Source organism: Nicotiana tomentosiformis, chromosome 12 (assembly GCF_000390325.3).
Source record: "Nicotiana tomentosiformis chromosome 12, ASM39032v3, whole genome shotgun sequence".
NCBI classification, from domain to species: domain Eukaryota; kingdom Viridiplantae; phylum Streptophyta; class Magnoliopsida; order Solanales; family Solanaceae; genus Nicotiana; species Nicotiana tomentosiformis.
This window is the reverse complement of record NC_090823.1, coordinates 129,553,140-129,571,245: the sequence shown is the minus strand read 5'-3', so window position 1 is coordinate 129,571,245 and position 18,106 is coordinate 129,553,140. Positions and strand designations below refer to the sequence as shown.

The window sequence follows — 18,106 nt, the reverse complement described above, 5'->3', positions numbered from 1 at the left end:
TTTTATGTTGGTAGCTAGACCGCTAGATGTGCGTCAAATCACTTTAATACTAGTGGAACAATTAAAATAAAAAACTCTTTCCTTTCTTCTTCTTTTTTATCGTTTTGGCTAACTTTTAATTTAATATATAGCCGCATTCTATAGAAAGATGTGATGTACTTGTTGTATTAATTAACTATTTTTAATTGAATAATTATATATTTCATTCATTCATTCCTTTTTTTGCGTGTGGATTGAAGAGTTTAATTGGGTAAGGTCCCATGCTAAACTGAAACTTACGACAGTTCGTGTAAAAATAGAAATTAATTGAAATAAAGAGCATAAAAGATGGTTGAAACTAACAGTCGATGAACCATATAGTAATAAGTTTAAAATTTTTGGTATCATAGAAAGTAAATTGAAGCTCGTCTTTGCTTGTACGCGATTGCCAAAAATGTAATTAATATATTTACACCTTAGCGCTACCTATGATTTTTCCTCTTGTGCAAACCTTATTTATCTTTTCTTCTTTGGCCTTTATTTTTCCTCTCCCCCTCTTTCTATAATTCAATATTTATGAAACATAATTATAGTGCTGCTTAAAAGGGAAAAATTGATGGGAAAATGACATTGTATAGCCACTAACAAAATAATAACAAAAATAAATATATATTTTTTGTATATATATATATATATATATATTATGTATGTTATATACCAAATGTATATAGTTTTTTACGCGGACTAAATTGAAAAAAAAACCAAAATTCAAAGATCACAAGGAAAAAACTGGACTCATTAGTAGTTAGTATAAATAAATGATGAATTATTAGAAAAAGATTATATGCCAAAGACTGAGAAAAGAAACAAAGAAACAGTGTGAATCCTCAAAGTTTCCTCTTCAAAGATTTGGCTTAAAAGCTAATAAGGAAAGAGAACTATAAGGACAACATTCTCATTTCTAAAAACTCTCAAAGGGATTATCCGAGAAATATATAATCTCTAACCATCTTGACAACAAGATGGTAAAAAAAAACACTTGGAAAAATACAGCTCAAATCCAAGAAAAATCTTTTTGCCAATATATTTCATCGTTACTAAAATAGAAACCATCCTCTTTCACCAACCAAAAACACTGCTTTGTTGGGCTGCACCTTTGAACATCCCTACTTCCATAAAAAGCTTGAAATCTTCTCCTTTTTTGGTCCAATTTCATTGTGCATACGTACTGACTATTCTTCCAAAACTTGGTTTTCACACTCCAACTAAAATCGTCGCGCTCTTGGAGCGCGCGACCGCCAATGTCACCGGTGTCACCGGAGGAGCACCAGACGACTAACGGCAGGGAAGAATTGTTGGTAAAGCCATTGATAATGTGGACGTTGTAAATGTTGCCAAAGTAGTCATAAGGTTGTTTTATGGAAATGAAAGTAACATAAGAAGCAAGGCCTAATATGAGGAGAAAAATGTTGTATGCTTTCATTTAATGTGTTGTGGTGTTTTGGTTTCAACAACTATTTGATGAATGGTTTATGGTTATGAGAAAATTCAAGTGGCTATATATATAGTAGCTTAGGCTAGCTGGCTGCATGCTTCCTTTATGGTAAGTGGTGACTATGAAAAGAAAATCTACTTTTCAAGTATCTGGAATAGTTATATTGATAGTCTTGATTTTTGAATATTTTTTAAGAGACCCTTCTAAAGATTAGAACATGCAATTAGCACCTTACAGTTATTGGAGGTTTCTAATTTGTCACATGACAAATTAGACCATATGTTAAGTGTCACCGGTACAAATATAAGAACATAAAATAAAATACTTTAAAATAATAAATTTTAATTCACGGTATGGGTCTAAGCCAAATACCACATCATCTCAACGCGGCTTTTCGAAAATAAAAATAAAATAAAATAAAACCGAGCTAGAAAAGAACAATTGCTAATTTTGGAGTGAATGCTTTTATAACTAATTAATAGCTACTTAATTAGGTTATATTTATCTTATCATATTTTGAAGGATCGCGATAAATCATAAACAGAGAACTTACTTGTTCTTCATAGTGAAAGTAAAAAACGAATGAACCGCGGCTGAAATTATCGGTCGGTGGTGGCTGTCACAGTGTATTGGATCAACCCCTAAATTATAGTCTAAACCTTAGATTAATTAGATAGAGAAGAGAGTGTCTAATGTTTCAAGTATATTTAGAAGTACACAATAGTTACTAAAATTACTGGATTTTGCCCTAGTGGGCCTTAAGATCACCTCTTATGGGGTATAATAATGCGGGATAACTATTTTTGGACTGGTAATTGAAAAATAGTCAGCGTTCGCCAAGTCATTAAAAAATAGCCATTGTTTTGTTGAAACACGAAAATTTCCAGCATAATATGCTGAATTATGGAGCTCTTGCATATAAACTTCTAGCATATTTTGTTGGAACTCAGCGCACTGAAAGTTCCACCATAATATGCGAGATTATGGAGCTCGTGCATATAAACTTCCACCATATTATGATAGAACTCCAGCACATTATAAAATTCCAGCATATTATGCTGGAAACTCAAATGTAAAAAATTCGAACTCCAGCTTATTGTGCTGGAATATTTCTGGATTTCTAAGAGTATTTTTGTTCGGATTTTATCTTTATATGGAAAGTGGCTAAATGTCGATTACTTTTGAAATTGTGACTAAAATTTTGGGCGAGTGTTTTAAACTCCTATTTATAAGAATTATAACTTATTTGCATCAACTGAGCTCTGAAGGTGCAAATTTGTACCAAAGTCATGAAACTATGATTAAAATTTTCTAGAAGTTACGGATTGTTCCTACAATTTGCCAAAAACTTAAGGGTTATTGCAAACTATATATTTCGTTCAAATTTTCGTTTCATACCTTTTGTTTTATGCTCGTTGCTTTCATGTTTCTATTCCTGGTTAAGCATTATCGACAGGCTAAAGATTTCAAATAAGAACCAAAAAAAAAAAGAAACAAGAAAAGGCCATAATAATATCCCAAATTTTGATAAACGAGTAGCACAGTTTAATGTGTACATTTTCTGATTAGACTTATGAGTGAAGTAGTGATTATACTGTGGAAAAAGGTATTTATATAGCTTTTTATCTATAGTTCGAAGAGTACACATGATAATTATGGGTCATCGTTATGCACTAACAATAAAGTTTCCTTTATCCCTTAACTAGGTTTCATGACTACTGATTGAACATACTCAAATCCTTACATTTGGATTATGTACCGAACATGGTGATCCTAGAGTACTATTGTTCTGGATTTTAATAATTGGTCATCATTATGTTTATGAATTTATCACTGAAATTACCATGTAGTTTATCCCCATATATACAACTATACAAGCTTTTGTTTTCCACCATGAAATGGATCTGCTTTCCAAGATATTGAATGATACCAAGAAATTAAAGGGGACCCCTATAGCTCTAAAAGGCTTTGAGATGTTGAAAGAGAAATTAAACTTTTACCTATACCCGTCCCGACAAAAGTCAAAGTGAAACCTTCTTGAAGAGGTAAATTAAATTCAGAGGGGTCCGGAACTAAAATGATGTCTTTTCTTAAAAAAAAAACAAAATAGGTGAAAAAAATAATAGGTAACCTTTTTATATATAGCAATCTTAATAACACGTTTGTCCGTTAAGGTATAGCGCATCAATTACGTGTGCCATACATGTTAATTGTCTGACCCACAATAATTGGTAGGTATATCACATGTAATTTATGCGGTATATTAATAGCGCATTTAATAAATGCGCTACACACACCAATTATTGTACCCCTTGCACTAAATTTTTGCTTATTTAAAGAGCTGCATTCCTTATTTAAATATTCATTCTGAAAAAATTATTTTTCAGCATCCTTTGTATTTTTCTTGCTCATTCTGAAATATTATTTGTTTACTTAATTATTTTTGTATTTTGCCATAATGTCTAAAGAGTGAGAAATTAGGGTTTCATTATATTGGGGAAGTGAGGTTGTCGTGGAGAATAACTCAGTACACTATAGTTGTTCTCTACAGTGTATTGTTAAGTTGCCACTCACAGTGGAGTACGATTGGTATCATTGAATTGTATAAGAATGAGTGTGAGTAAATGTTCAGTTAATATTAAGGTAACCGGAAAATATCCATATTCGCTTACTCCGCAAGGGATTGCTTATTATGTTGAGTTTAACATAGAAGATGATGAAACTCTAAAAGATTTTTTGAGGACTCCGGATGAACACCGAGAACTTCTTGTGATAAAAATACCAGAAATATATGTCAAGTCTGAAGGCGTCCGCAATATTGAGGTTTTGCAAAATAGGGATAATACTCAATCATCTGGTGATATTTTTGGAGTAGTTTTATTCGAACATGTTCCATTTGAAAGTGTTTGGCCGGATCTAAATTTTCCTTCACATGCGAATGAGAAGTGAGGACATAATTTCTCCCAAAATTTACATAATTCACACGCCGAGTGGTAAATTTCAAATTTTCTTGTTGTAGTATGATTTTTTTATGTATCATATTTTTACTAACACTCATATCTTTCAAAGGGGGTACTGGCCAGATACGAATTTTACAAGTTATGAACCAACCAATAGTTAGAATATGCCCAATTTTGGTGGTTAGGATCATGCTGATCCATCTGTGAGTCATCAGCAACTCGATAATGTGCATCATGAGCTATCAACAGATTATGAATTGTATGTTAAGAGATAAAGTTAATAAATAATATTGGGATGACTTTGAAAAACTCATTATTTTATTGGTTGTGCAGTGAAAACGAGCAACATGATGGCCATGTCCTTACTCAGTTGCCAGAAGACGATATATTTAATCAGGATCCGGTTGATGCACAGAGTAATGAAGATGATAATGATTATCTGGAGATGATACACCCTTCCCCAATGAGGGCGACGATGATGAGGAAACGCGCTTTGCTGATGAGAATGAGCAACCTTATTTTATGAGGGAGAATGATGCCACAAATGAACATGCGCATGTCACGACTCAAAATCCAACTAGTCGTGATGGCACCTAACCCAACCCGCTAGGTAAGCCAGTTATCAACTATCCAATTCCAATAAAATTTAACAAGACAATTAAGTAAAAGAAAATATCTAAATCTTATACATTCCTCAAGGACTTGTAGTACAAATCATGATCTTCTAAAATTAGAATATACAAAGCTGGTATGAAATAAATATAACATCTATTCGAAATGTACATAAACAGATCTTTATAAATCTAAGGCTACTATGAACAAGAGGCAGCTTCAACCGGAACACGGGTACATCTTCAAATCTAGCTCCCGTCAGTCTCAGCAACGTCAGCAACCAACATCTGCACGCAAGGTGCAGAAGTGTAGTATGAGTACAACCGACCCCATGTACTCAGTAAGTAACAAACCTAACCTTAGGTTGAAAATAGTGACGAGCTGAAACAAAGGTCGGGTCCAACACCAATAGCTAACAACATTCCATAACAACGTAAAGCAAGTAATAAAAGAAGTAACTCAGAGATAAAATACTCAGCTTAATTGTGATTTTTGAAAATAGTCCTGCCTTTCAAGTATATCAGTGAAAACCTAAATCGTTTACCGAAGTAGGCAAAAAATATGAGTAAGTTTGAAAATAATAATTTTTCCCAAAAGTCCTTTCAACAATAAATAAGATGTTTCATTTTCTTTCCAGATAACCAGTGTAAAATGTATCACTATGCCCATCTGCTAATATGTGTGAGAAGTCATGAATGATGTAATACCATACAACATGAGGAAGATACATCTCTATGCATTTATGTCATGTGTGCATGTCAATACAATGTATCTCAGAGATGAACTCATGTACTCACACTCTCAGAGTACTCAATCTCAGTGTCTCACACTTTCAACTCATCATACTCATTCACTCAGTACTGCATATTGCAATTCCGGACCAGGGAAGATCCATCCCCGAATATATACATCAACTAACCATCAGTCACTCAATACTGAGTAGGGCCAATCCATCCTGTGGGAAAGATCCATCCCCAGGTATAAATGCTTCAGACAAGATCCATGTCCAGGGAAGATCCATCCCTCAATATAAATCAATCGCTCTCACTGGGGGGTGTGTGCAGACTCCGGAGGGTCTTCTTCAGCCCAAGTGCTAAAATCCGCACGGACAACTCACGTGCTGCATGGACAACTTACGTGCTATAGTATCAATATCTAGGCCCGAACGGACAACTCACATGCTACACGGACAACTTACATGCTATAGTTTCAATATCTCAAAATCAGCCCCTCGGCCTCATTCAGTCATCAACCTCTGCAGTCTCTCGGGCTCACAATGACATGAACTAGCCCAAAATGATGATATGATGTATTAATAAATAACAACAGAGACTGATATATGCTATGCAATGAATGTACATGACTGAATATGAAATTGCAATGTAAGAAATAAATCAACATCAATAATAACCTCAGTGGGTCCCAACAGGATAAGTATATAGTCTAGACATGGTTTCTAATATGAATCACAACTCGATAACTCTAATACGCAAAGATTTCATGATTACAAATAAGTTCAGGTAACTACACAGTACCACAAAAATAATGGAGTCACAGTTTACACGGTGCACGCCCACACGCCCGTCATCTAGGATGTGCGTCACCTTAATACCAAATACATAACACGTATAGTCAGGGTTCATACCCTCATCTCCAAGATTAGAAGAGTTACTTATCTCGAACAAGACGAATCCAATGCCGGGCAAGTTAAACAATACTCCGAAAATTCCATTCAACGTGTATCAACCTCCGAACGCCTTCATATCTCCTAAATTCCACGCCAAATGATATGAAACTAGTCAAACAACGTGCAAATTAATCAAAATATACTACAATGCTTGCAATGTAACAATTTATAAAAATTCCTAACTCCGCTTGAAAAATTGACAGTGGGGCCCACGTCTCGGAATCCAACGAAACTCATAAAATCCTACAACCCATCCAATTACGAGTTCAACCATACTAATTTCACTTAAATCCGACTCTAAATCGGTATTCAAAACTCAAAAATTTATTTTATGAAATTATAGAAATTTCCTTCGATTTCTCTTGAAGTTTCGATAATCAAACTTCCCCCCTGAAGATTAATTCATGAAATATAATCACAAGGGAGTCAATAACACTTACCCCAAGTTGTGTGAAAAAATTCCTTTCCAAAGTCGCCCAAACCGAGCTCCAAAATCCAAAATTGGATAAAAATGTTGAACCCTCGAATATAAGGCATTCTGCCCAACGTTTCCGCATTTGCGGACACTAGGTCGCATCTGCGACCATCGCTTCTGCGGGACAAACTTGGCCAGAAGTGATCGCTTCTGCGATGTCCAGGACCGCTTCTGCGGTCACGTTTCTGCGCAGGTTCCTTCGCATCTGCGATTCCTTTCGCTTCTGCGATCGCGCATCTGTGCGCAAAATTCCGCATCTACGACTCTTTCCCCGCAGTGCCCAGTCTGCTTCTGCAAAGGGCTACTTGCTTCTGTGGGCCGCATCTGCGGTTCCTCATGCGCATATGCGAAGACACCAGCAACAGAAAATTCTAGCATTTCCTTAAGTCCGAATTTGATCCATTAATCATCTGAAACTTACCCGAGGCTTCCGGGACCTCAACCAAATATACCAACAAGTCCTAAAACGTTATACGAACTTAGTTGAGGCCTCAAATTACATCAAACAACGCTAAAATCACGTATCATACCCAATTCAAACTTAATGAAACTAAGAATTTTCAACTTCTATATTCGATGTCGAAACCTATCAAATCAAGTTCGATTGACCTCAAATTTTGTACACAAGTCATAAATGACATAACAAACCTATTCCAATTCAGATTTTCTTTTCAAGAAACCAATCTTATAGCTACACACTGTATGAGTCTGAACAAGTGGTACCAAGCCATAACCATAACCCCAAATATAATCTCATAACATACTACACAACTCGCATGTTCGCAACATCATTCCTGATCACAGTAACTACTCCAAAATAACCTTGTACTAGTATTAAACCCCATATCAAGCCAAACCTCATTCCAAAACCTTCGTACACTACTGATAATAAAATAAACACGCGAAATCTCGTAATCCCTTATCAGATCAACAAGTCGTGGAGCTCTCTCCCCCCAACCAGAACTATAATCACTTTTTAAGCCGACTTTTAATGTCATCCTCCCAAATATACCGTAATAAAACCTTATAGTACCCATTCTAGGTCCAATGACTATGTATTATTAAACACAACTATCCCATAGACATGCCACACTAATATAACTCAAGCCACAACTGCGCAATCCATGTACCCCAAAATGGAAAATGTCTCAAAGAAGAGAACCGTATTGCAAGTTCAACCAGCACCACCACAACTACAATGTTATAAGCTCATCATATATAGTAGAACCAAGACACACGAATCTAACAACGGTAATCAGCTCTTCTAGAGCTCACATTAACATCAACCGCATGACATGGTCACAGGCCTCCAGTCCCAACATATCATACAAGAGAAATTAAACAAGTACACATGTATATGATAATGAAATAAGATTCTCATGCTCCTGGACTGATATAAATAACACGCCATAGCGTAGGCATGTGCAGAGTCTACTATCACAACTCAAATCGGCAAGTTAACGCAGAAATAGTGACTACCAAATTTTCTCAGGGAATTAGCCTCTTTATAACCTCAAGTATAGCCCAGATAGTTCTTCACAAAGGTAGGAATACGAGAAACATTATAACTTTATGCTTAACAGTCAACTCTAAGCATATCATAGCCTAAGCATTCTTCCGAGTATGAATACTTACCCCGATGCCCGCACATGGGCTCAAACCTCACCTATATGCACACTCATAGCGCGTATCTATCACAAATAATTAACGCAACTAGTGCCTCCACTGAGTTTAAATAAAATACTCACCTCAAGCAGGTCGCAACCCTGAAACAATATGCTTCAGAGAACTCCCAGTCTCCAAATTCATAGGACACATGAATCTTCATAACTGATACTAATTCTAGCATTCGAATGACTAACTCACCCTTCATACACAATCTTCCCATGAGGAACACTTCTATAATTCTTCTGTGCCACATAGCAAAAATTCGTATACCAACAGTCCATCAACCGGGTGAGTACCGCAATATTAATGAAACATTCACAAGTCAAAACACAATGTGCCTTATGAAATACACACCCTTCTCATGCAATACCAAACAGTAATAGTATTTATCTAGTCTTTTGGAACTGCCCATGTTGTCTAAGAATTCATTGACCATCCCTTCAAAACTGAACCGTATACTTGCACATGCAAATCTCAGTCTCACTCCACGTGCCTCCTCTATTAGGCAATTACATGAAAACACAAGAACCTCATTAACACTCTGAGTCACCAGCAAATTACATACCTGGTCAGTTAGAATCCTTCCTCTTGCTTCCTTATAGGAGGAAATCACAATACACAACACGTTCCCCACACCGGTAGAAAATATCCGGTTCAAACCATGGTAGAACCCATCAAGAACACTTTGAAATCCGTTTGCACATAATCAAGCTATTAGAACTAAATTCCTTTAACTTGACCACACCACGCAGGTCACCAAAACCCAAGAATATTTCCACCAAAACATCTGTAGAGCCTCACCACATCATAATTACCAAAGCTCACTACGAGACATCCTAACATAAAACGACACCACCCTAAGACCCATAAGCCACTGTATTCTTCTTAAGCACCCCCGTAAGTACCACAACCGAGACACCCACTCTTAAATACCTTATGTGAATTTAAAATTGTTCCTCTTTCCTTTCTTATACAGTAATATATAATCCATAGTCATACAGAATTACCAAAATTCCCGACACCATCCAATGTAAATAACTGATTCTGGCGATATACAAATTTCGAAAATTTTCAGTTGACACACATAAATTGCTCAATCCATTAGAACCCTTTCGAAAGTTATCCAATCTGCTCAAATCTAAATTGCACCGCCCAAACAAGCCGAAAGACACGTGCCCTATTAACATAACAATACCCTAAAGAAGTAACACTGCCTTAACACCACCAATCAAATTCATACTCCATGCGCACTACATACTTCGCAAATAACAACTCAATCATCACACGATTTTCATATACTCATAAAGTGCAATATAACCCATATCCAAGAATTTTCTTAGTCGAGTCATCCTCGATCTCAACCTCTACAGTCATAACTGATCCATAAGTATATCTCAGACCAAAACTAAAATTTAACATATAACCATGAAATTTAATTGTCAATAGCAGGCTCCCCCACTTGACTCAAATCCATAGATTAAAACACTCGATAACTCACAATACTCATACTCTATTACTTCCATAATACTGCAATGAGTTCAACAAAAATTATTCTCAAGCTCATGCAACACCAACCCTAAACTACCTCAATCATCCGCTAAGCTCGCATTTATTCTCTTGACAGTCACTCAACTTTTTCAATCAGATTCAAATTCAAATCTCAACACATATGCGCCGCTGGTAGAAAATAAACTCTCCACTCAACATTATAAAGGACACACCCACATAGATTACTCCACAAGAGATAACCCACTTGCATGGCCTCAAATTGGCATTTTGCTATACTCTTTCGTACGCACAATTACTACGCAATCACTTAAACATCCTGAGTTCAAACTCATTAACAAGACATGAGAATTTAATTTATCCCACAATTTAACAACGTGAAAGATCCTTCAACACATTCATACTCGAGACTATACGTCAAATCAAGACAAACATCAAGCACCCAATGACCCTTTTTATATTCCAAGGAAAAACTTCTCGTCACATTCAAACCATCTTAACACATCCTGCAGTTACATCATACTTATCATATAGCCATTCAATCGCTCATCGAGCCACAAATTTCATTCATAGGGACATTACCGGACATATTATCCCATATGTACAAGTTCACAAAACTAAAGTTACCGAGCCTAAGCTGCGGACTAAACCTGGCCTCAAGTCCTCCAGAATGGCCCATCACCAAAACACAAAATACACATCTCGAACCTCGTTCATAGAATCATAAGACGACGATGCATAACTGATACTGAGCGCTCACATGCGCACACGAATGCGTGGAAGAAATTCAAAGAGTTATAGTTCAAGTTGAATCAATTTCGAACGATAAGAAAAGAAAGATGGGAAATTATCCTAAATGCCCTGTAGCCTCTCTAAGATAAGTATGGACGTCATCATACCGATCCACAAGACTCTGCTAGACACTAGCTCATGACTTATAGAACCTATGAACCAAGAGATCTGATACCACCTTGTCACGACCCAAAATCCAACTAGTCGTGATGGCACCTAACCCAACCCGCTAGGTAAGCCAATTATCAACTATCCAGTTCCATTGAAATTTAACAAGACAATTAAGTAAAAGAAAATATCTAAATTTTATACATTCTCCAAGAACTAGTAGTACAAATTATGAGCTTCTAAGATTATAATATATAAAGTTGGTATGAAATAAATACAACATCTGTTCGAAATGTACATAAATAGATCTTTATAAATCTAAGACTACCATGAACAAGAGGCAGCTAAAACCAGAATACGGGTATACCTTCAAATCCAGCTCCCGTCGGTCTCAGCAACTTCAGTAGCCAACATCTGTACGCAAGGTGCAAAAGTATAGTATGAGTACAACCGATCCCATATACTCAATAAGTAACAAACATAACCTTAGGTTGAATATAGTGACGAGCTGGAACAAAGGTCGGGTCCAATACCAATAGCCAACAACAGTCCATAACAACGTAAAGTTTGAAATGCTCAGCTTAATCATGATTTATGAAAATAGTCCTGCCTTTCAAGTATATAAGTGAAAACCCAAATCGTTTACCGAAGTTGCCAAAAAATATGAGTAAGTTTGAAAACAGTAATTTTTCCCAAAAGTCCTTTCAACAATAAATAAGATGTTTCATTTTCTTTCCAGATAGCCAGTGTAAAATTCATCACTATGCCCATATGCTAATATGTGTGAGAAGTCATGAATGACGTAATACCATACAACACGAGGAAGATGCATCTCTATGCATTTATGTCATGTGTGCATGTCAATACAATGTATCTCAGAGATGAAATCATGTACTCACACTCTCAGAGTACTCAATCTCACTGTCTCACACTTTCAACTCATCATACTCATTCACTCAGTACTGTATATGGAAATTCCGGACCAGGGAAGATCCATCCCCGAATATATAAATCAACTAACCATTAGTCACTCGGTATTGAGTAGGGCCAATCCAGCCCGTGGGGAAGATCCATCCCCAGGTATTAATACTTCGGACAAGATCCATGTCTAGAGAAGATCCATCCCTCAATATAAATCAATCGTGCTCATTGGGGGTGTGTGCAGACTCTAGAGGGGCTCCTTCATCCCAAGCGCTAAAATCCGCACAGACAACTCACGTGCTATAGTATCAATATCTGGACCCGCACGGACAACTCACGTGCTATAGTATCAATATCTCAAAATCAGGCCCTCGGCCTCATTCAGTCATCAATCTCTCCAGTCTCTCGGGCTCACAATGACATGAACTAGCCCAAAATGATGATATGATGTATCAATAAATAACAACAGAGACTGAGATATGATATACAATGAATGGACACGACTGCGTATGAAATTTCAATGTAAGCAAATAACTCAACAACAATAATGACCTTAGTAGGTCCCAACAAGATAAACATATAGTTTAGACATGGTTTCTAACATGAATCACAACTCGATAACTCTAATACACAGAGATATCATGATTACAGATAAGTTCAGGTAACTACACAGTACCACAGAAATAACAGAGTCACAGTTCACACGGTGCACGCCCACACGCCCGTCACCTAGCATGTGTGTCACCTCATCACCAAATACATAACACGTATAGTCAGGGTTCATACCCTCAGCTCCAAGATTAGAAGAGTTACTTACCTCTAACAAGACGAATCCAATGCCGGGCAAGCTAAACAATACTCCGAAAATTCCATTCCGCGCGTATCAACCTCCGAATGCCTTCATATCTTTTAAATTCCACGCCAAATGATACAAAACTAGTCAAACAATGTACAAATTAATCAAAATATACTCCAATTCTTGTAATTTAACAATTTATAAAAATTTCTAACTCCGCTTGAAAAATCAACAGTGGGGCCCACATCTTGGAATCCGACGAAACTCACAAAATTCGACGACCATCCAATTACGAGTTCAACAATACTAATTTCACTCAATTCCGATTTCGAATCAGTATTAAAAATTTGAAAATTCATTTTATGAAATTATAGAAGTTTCCTTCGATTTCTCTTGAAGATTCGATAATCATACACCAAAAATGAAGATTAATTCATGAAATATAATCACAAGGGAGTCAAGAACTCTTACCCCAAGTTGTGTGAAAATACTTATCTCTACTTTTGTGGTCACGCTTTTGTGCAGGTTCCTTCGCATCTGCGGTTCCTTCCGCTTCTGCGATCAGTGTCACCGCTTCTGCGGTCGTGCTTCTGCGCAGGTTCCTTCGCATCTGCGGTTCCTTCCGCTTATGCAATCAGTGTCACTGCTTGTGCGATCGCGTGTCTGCGCACAAAATTCTGCATCTATGACTCTTGCCCAGCAGTGCCCAGTCTACTTTTGTGAAGGGTTGCTTGCTTCCGCGGGCTGCACCTGCGGTTGCTCATGCGCAGGTGCGAAGACACCAGCAACAGAAAAATTCCAGCATTTCCTTAAGTCCAAATTTGATCCGTTAATCATCTGAAACTCACCCGAGGCCCCCAAGACCTCAACCAAATATATCAACAAGTCCTAAAAATATTATACAAACTTAGTCGAGGCCTCAAATCACATCAAACAATGCTAAAATCACGAATCATACCCCAATTCAAGCTTAATGAAACTAAGAATTTTTAACTTCTACATTTGATGCCGAAACCTATCAAATCAAGTTCGATTGACCTCAAATTTTGAACACAAGTCATAAATGATATAACAGACCTGTTCTAATTTCCAGAATCGGATTCCGACCCCGATATCAAAAAGTCAACTCCCCGGTCAAACTTCCAAACTTAAATTTCTATTTTCATAATTTCAAGCCTAATTTAGTTACGGGCTTCCAAATAATATTTTCGGACACGCTCCTAAGTCCAAAATTACCGTACGGAGTTATTAGAATCATCAAAACTCTATTTCGGCGTCGTTTACACATAAGTCGACTTCTAGTCACTATTTTAACTTAAGCTTTAAACCTTGGAACTAATTATTCCAATTTATTTTAAAATCTCACCGGACCCGAACTAATTACCCCGGCAAGTCATACAATAACTGTAAAGCATAAATTGAGCAGTAAAAGGGGAAACGGGGCTGTAATACTCAAAATGACTGGCCGAGTCGTTACAGCTCCATATATGCAGACTCCACATACCGTTAGACCAAGAGTGTATGAGTCCCATGTGACCTTTCATTCAAGGTGAAATTCCTTACATTGATTAGTTTCCTAGTATGCCGGATGTGGATGCCTTCACAGAGTTTCTTGATGACAATCGTACAATAATGTAGGATGAATCTAGACCAACGGAGTTGTCAAATAATATGTTTTTACTGATAAAGCGTGCCTTAGCAGGGCAGTGTGAATTTACAGCATAAAACACTATCGTGGGATTGAGGTTTATGAGTCATCTATGCAAGGTTATTTGTCATAGATGGTTTCAAGGTTGTAAGTGGATGTTGCATGCGAGAAAATTGAAAACAAATATGTGGATGGTAGGAAAATACATTGGCAACCACACTTGTGATATGAACACATTCAATGGGAATCATTTTAACTTGAACGTTGACTTGATTTTCCTTGTTTTGATTCCACACAATGAATCGTCCATAAGGTACAAGTTTAAAGAGTGTATAACATTTTTTCACCAGGTATATGGTTGTACCATTACCAAAAGAAAGGCATTTCTCGGGCATAAATGTGCGTTTGAGATTGTTTATGGTAATTGGGATAAGTCATTTGCCGCTCTACCCAGGTACATGGCTGCTTTACAACACTTTAACCCCATGACTGTTGTTGAATGGAAGATTGACCGGAGTTCGGGAATACCAAAATACATATTCAGATATGTGTTCTGGACATTTAAACCAGTCATTAATGATTTTGTGCATTGTCAGCAGGTAATCCATAGACGATAGATGTTGATTTTCGTTGCAATAGATACTAATTGAAGCATATATCCCCTCACATTTGCTATTTGTGCTAATAAAAGTCAAAAGACTTGGGCATGGTTTTTGAACCACTTGAAGGAGCATGTTGTGAGACACCGTTTAGGTATTTGCCTACTATTTGATCGGCATGGTGGGATTTTAAGTTATGTACAGACTTTGGGTGCTTGGAAAGAACCGTATGCCTACCAGCATTACTGTGTTAGGCAGTTGAAGGCTAATTTTCAGCGGGCTTATTCGACTAAGAGCTTACATGATTTAATATGGATGGCTATAACAAATCATCAGGAGTGTAAATTCAAGAGGCGAATGGAATTGATTAGGCAGGAAGATATAGGAGCTTATCGTTGGTTGATGCAACATGAGCTTGATAAGTGAACTTTGCATAAGGATGGTGACAGAAGATGGGGAATTTTGACTACAAACGTGTCAGAGTCTTTCAACGAGTTGTTGAAGTCTGCCCGTGGATTTCCTGTCGCTGCCATGGCGCGGATGTCATTCAAGCATACAGCTAAGAGGTTTGTTGAAAATATGTGTTCAATTTATGCCACAATCGATGAAATGATTTGAGAAATATAAGAAGCGAGTACAGTAGCATATATTTGCAATATTGCAATGAGCGTAATATTTTTAAAGTTCACACCGATTTGCATCAAAATAGTGGTAATAATACCCACACCATCAATGAATCGAGACGATTATGTTCGTGGGAAATAGTTGATTTATCACTTTCCATGCTCACATGCCATGAAGTGCTTTCAACATGCTAGGTTTGATGTGACGAGGTACGTTGATAAAGAATATAGTATTGATACGTACGTAAACACATATAGCGGCCACTTCCAACCAATAGGTGTTGAGCATTATTGGCCGCCGGAACCTTTTAAAATGGTGTGTAACAAGAATTATGTGTGTTGCTGGCAAGTGTAAAAAAGAATGCGGATACGGAACCAAATGGATATTGGTAATACCGTTTATGTGCGTAAATGTGATATATGTTCCAAAACAAGACATGATCGCCGTAAATGTCCTTCGGTCGGTTTGGGAAGCGGATGGAAGTTCATTCAATCTGCCCAATTTTCAAGGATAAAATTAATAATTTGTTGCAGTATATTTTATTGTACTAAATGTGTGTAATGGTGTTGCTTTCAATATTTATAAAATAAAATTAAGTTTCCAATAGTTTTAAATCGAATTGACAATAAGTGTTTTATTTTTATGTTGTACGTTTCATGTATTATGTGTATTTTTTAACGAATTTTAATTTATGTTAATCTGACTTATTTTTTTGTATTATAGTGTTAAACTAATAAATAACCTGAAAAATAAAAAACATGCACTTATACTGTAAAAATATAAATATTTAATATCATGTATTCAAATCAAAATAGATATCAATGCATTCCACAATATGTATGCTTTAATGCATTGGCTGGCCTGAGGCGCATACGATCCCGCCCGGCTACGCTCAGGGGATCATCCCCATCCCGTCGCCTCTTTATCTAAGGATGCGCTACATCATGATCGCCAGGAAGGCTAGCAGGATCAGAATAAGCGGCCATTGGGCTATCAGTAACCTACAAAATAATAAGATATTTTAGTATATGAAATATATAATACTAATATATTTGCTATAAAAAAATTTAATAGTTAAGGCATGGTTTCAGCGGGCTCCTGAATAAGATCATGCGTCTCTGGCAAGCGAGTATCACTCATTGTGGCCTCCGTGATGGGGAATATTTTAAAAAAAATATATAAATAATTTAAATATTACTGACTAATCTATAAGGTAAAAACAAATTAAAGTAATAGTAATACAAACAAACCTGCGTCTGAGTACGCGCACAATGCTCTAGGAACTCTGAGGTGCACTGGAGTAGATGAAGGTTGTGATTTCTCCACCCGATGTGATGTCTCCATCTCTGTGTCTGAAGTATCCTCAGCACCCACCATAACTCAGTCGTTTAACACTATGCACATCTCATACTGGATGATCATCAACAACCTTCAATGGCTTTAGACGACTAGAAAAATACTGATCCCAATCATACGCCGTAATAGCGGTGTCCGCGATCAACACTGGAGCTAACAAGGTTAACTGTGAAGTCCCCGGTGATAGCTGAAGGCTGAATGATGACATATCATGACGAGTATCGTGTGGATCAGGGTAGTCACCCGGCTGATCATATCCAATATCCTCCACGGGTGCCTTAACGCCCCCTTGCTGGGGACCTCATCCTCGCTGATAACCACGACCATGTGGGCTATGCCTTCCTCTCTAGGCACGCCTGTCATGTATACCACATACTGGGGCCACTTGTGACCCATGATGTTACTCCTCAGGCGGTATATACGCAACCTCATGACCAAATCGCGCATCCTCTCGGGCAGCTCAATGTGTAAGCAGCAAGATCAGCAACCCGACGACCAAACCCGTGCACAACGACTGCTCCATTGCCTACATATTTTAGCATCTCCAGTCCCAACTGGTAGAAATGGTGTAAGCCAATAGCCTGCATAACATATAACATATTGATTAATGAAGGATATTAAAGTAATGTAACATGATAAGTAAGTATATCAAATAACATACCAGTGTCGCATGCCTCCCGACATATGGAATGTACCGACCACCAACACGACGAATGGGATTCCCGATCAGAAGACGAGTAACATGGCGATACCAAATCATGTACTCATTCTCCCCGTCAATATGGTCATGTGGAGGGTATGGCGAAATCAGGTCATAGCTCTGATCCCAATCCTCTATCTAGGCCTCTAGCCAGGCCAAATATGTATGGCCGACCTTGCT

General features: G+C 37.3%; 1 protein-coding gene across 1 annotated transcript; it reads right to left on the bottom strand.

The window, feature by feature from the left end:
* Window positions 1–784: 784 nt before the first annotated feature.
* On the bottom strand, window positions 785–1,568 carry LOC104091775 (S-protein homolog 21). Its single transcript, XM_009597188.4, has one exon. The coding sequence runs from the start codon at window positions 1,460–1,462 to the stop codon at window positions 1,034–1,036; it is 429 nt and encodes a 142-aa protein (XP_009595483.1). The 5' UTR covers window positions 1,463–1,568; the 3' UTR covers window positions 785–1,033.
* Window positions 1,569–18,106: the final 16,538 nt, after the last annotated feature.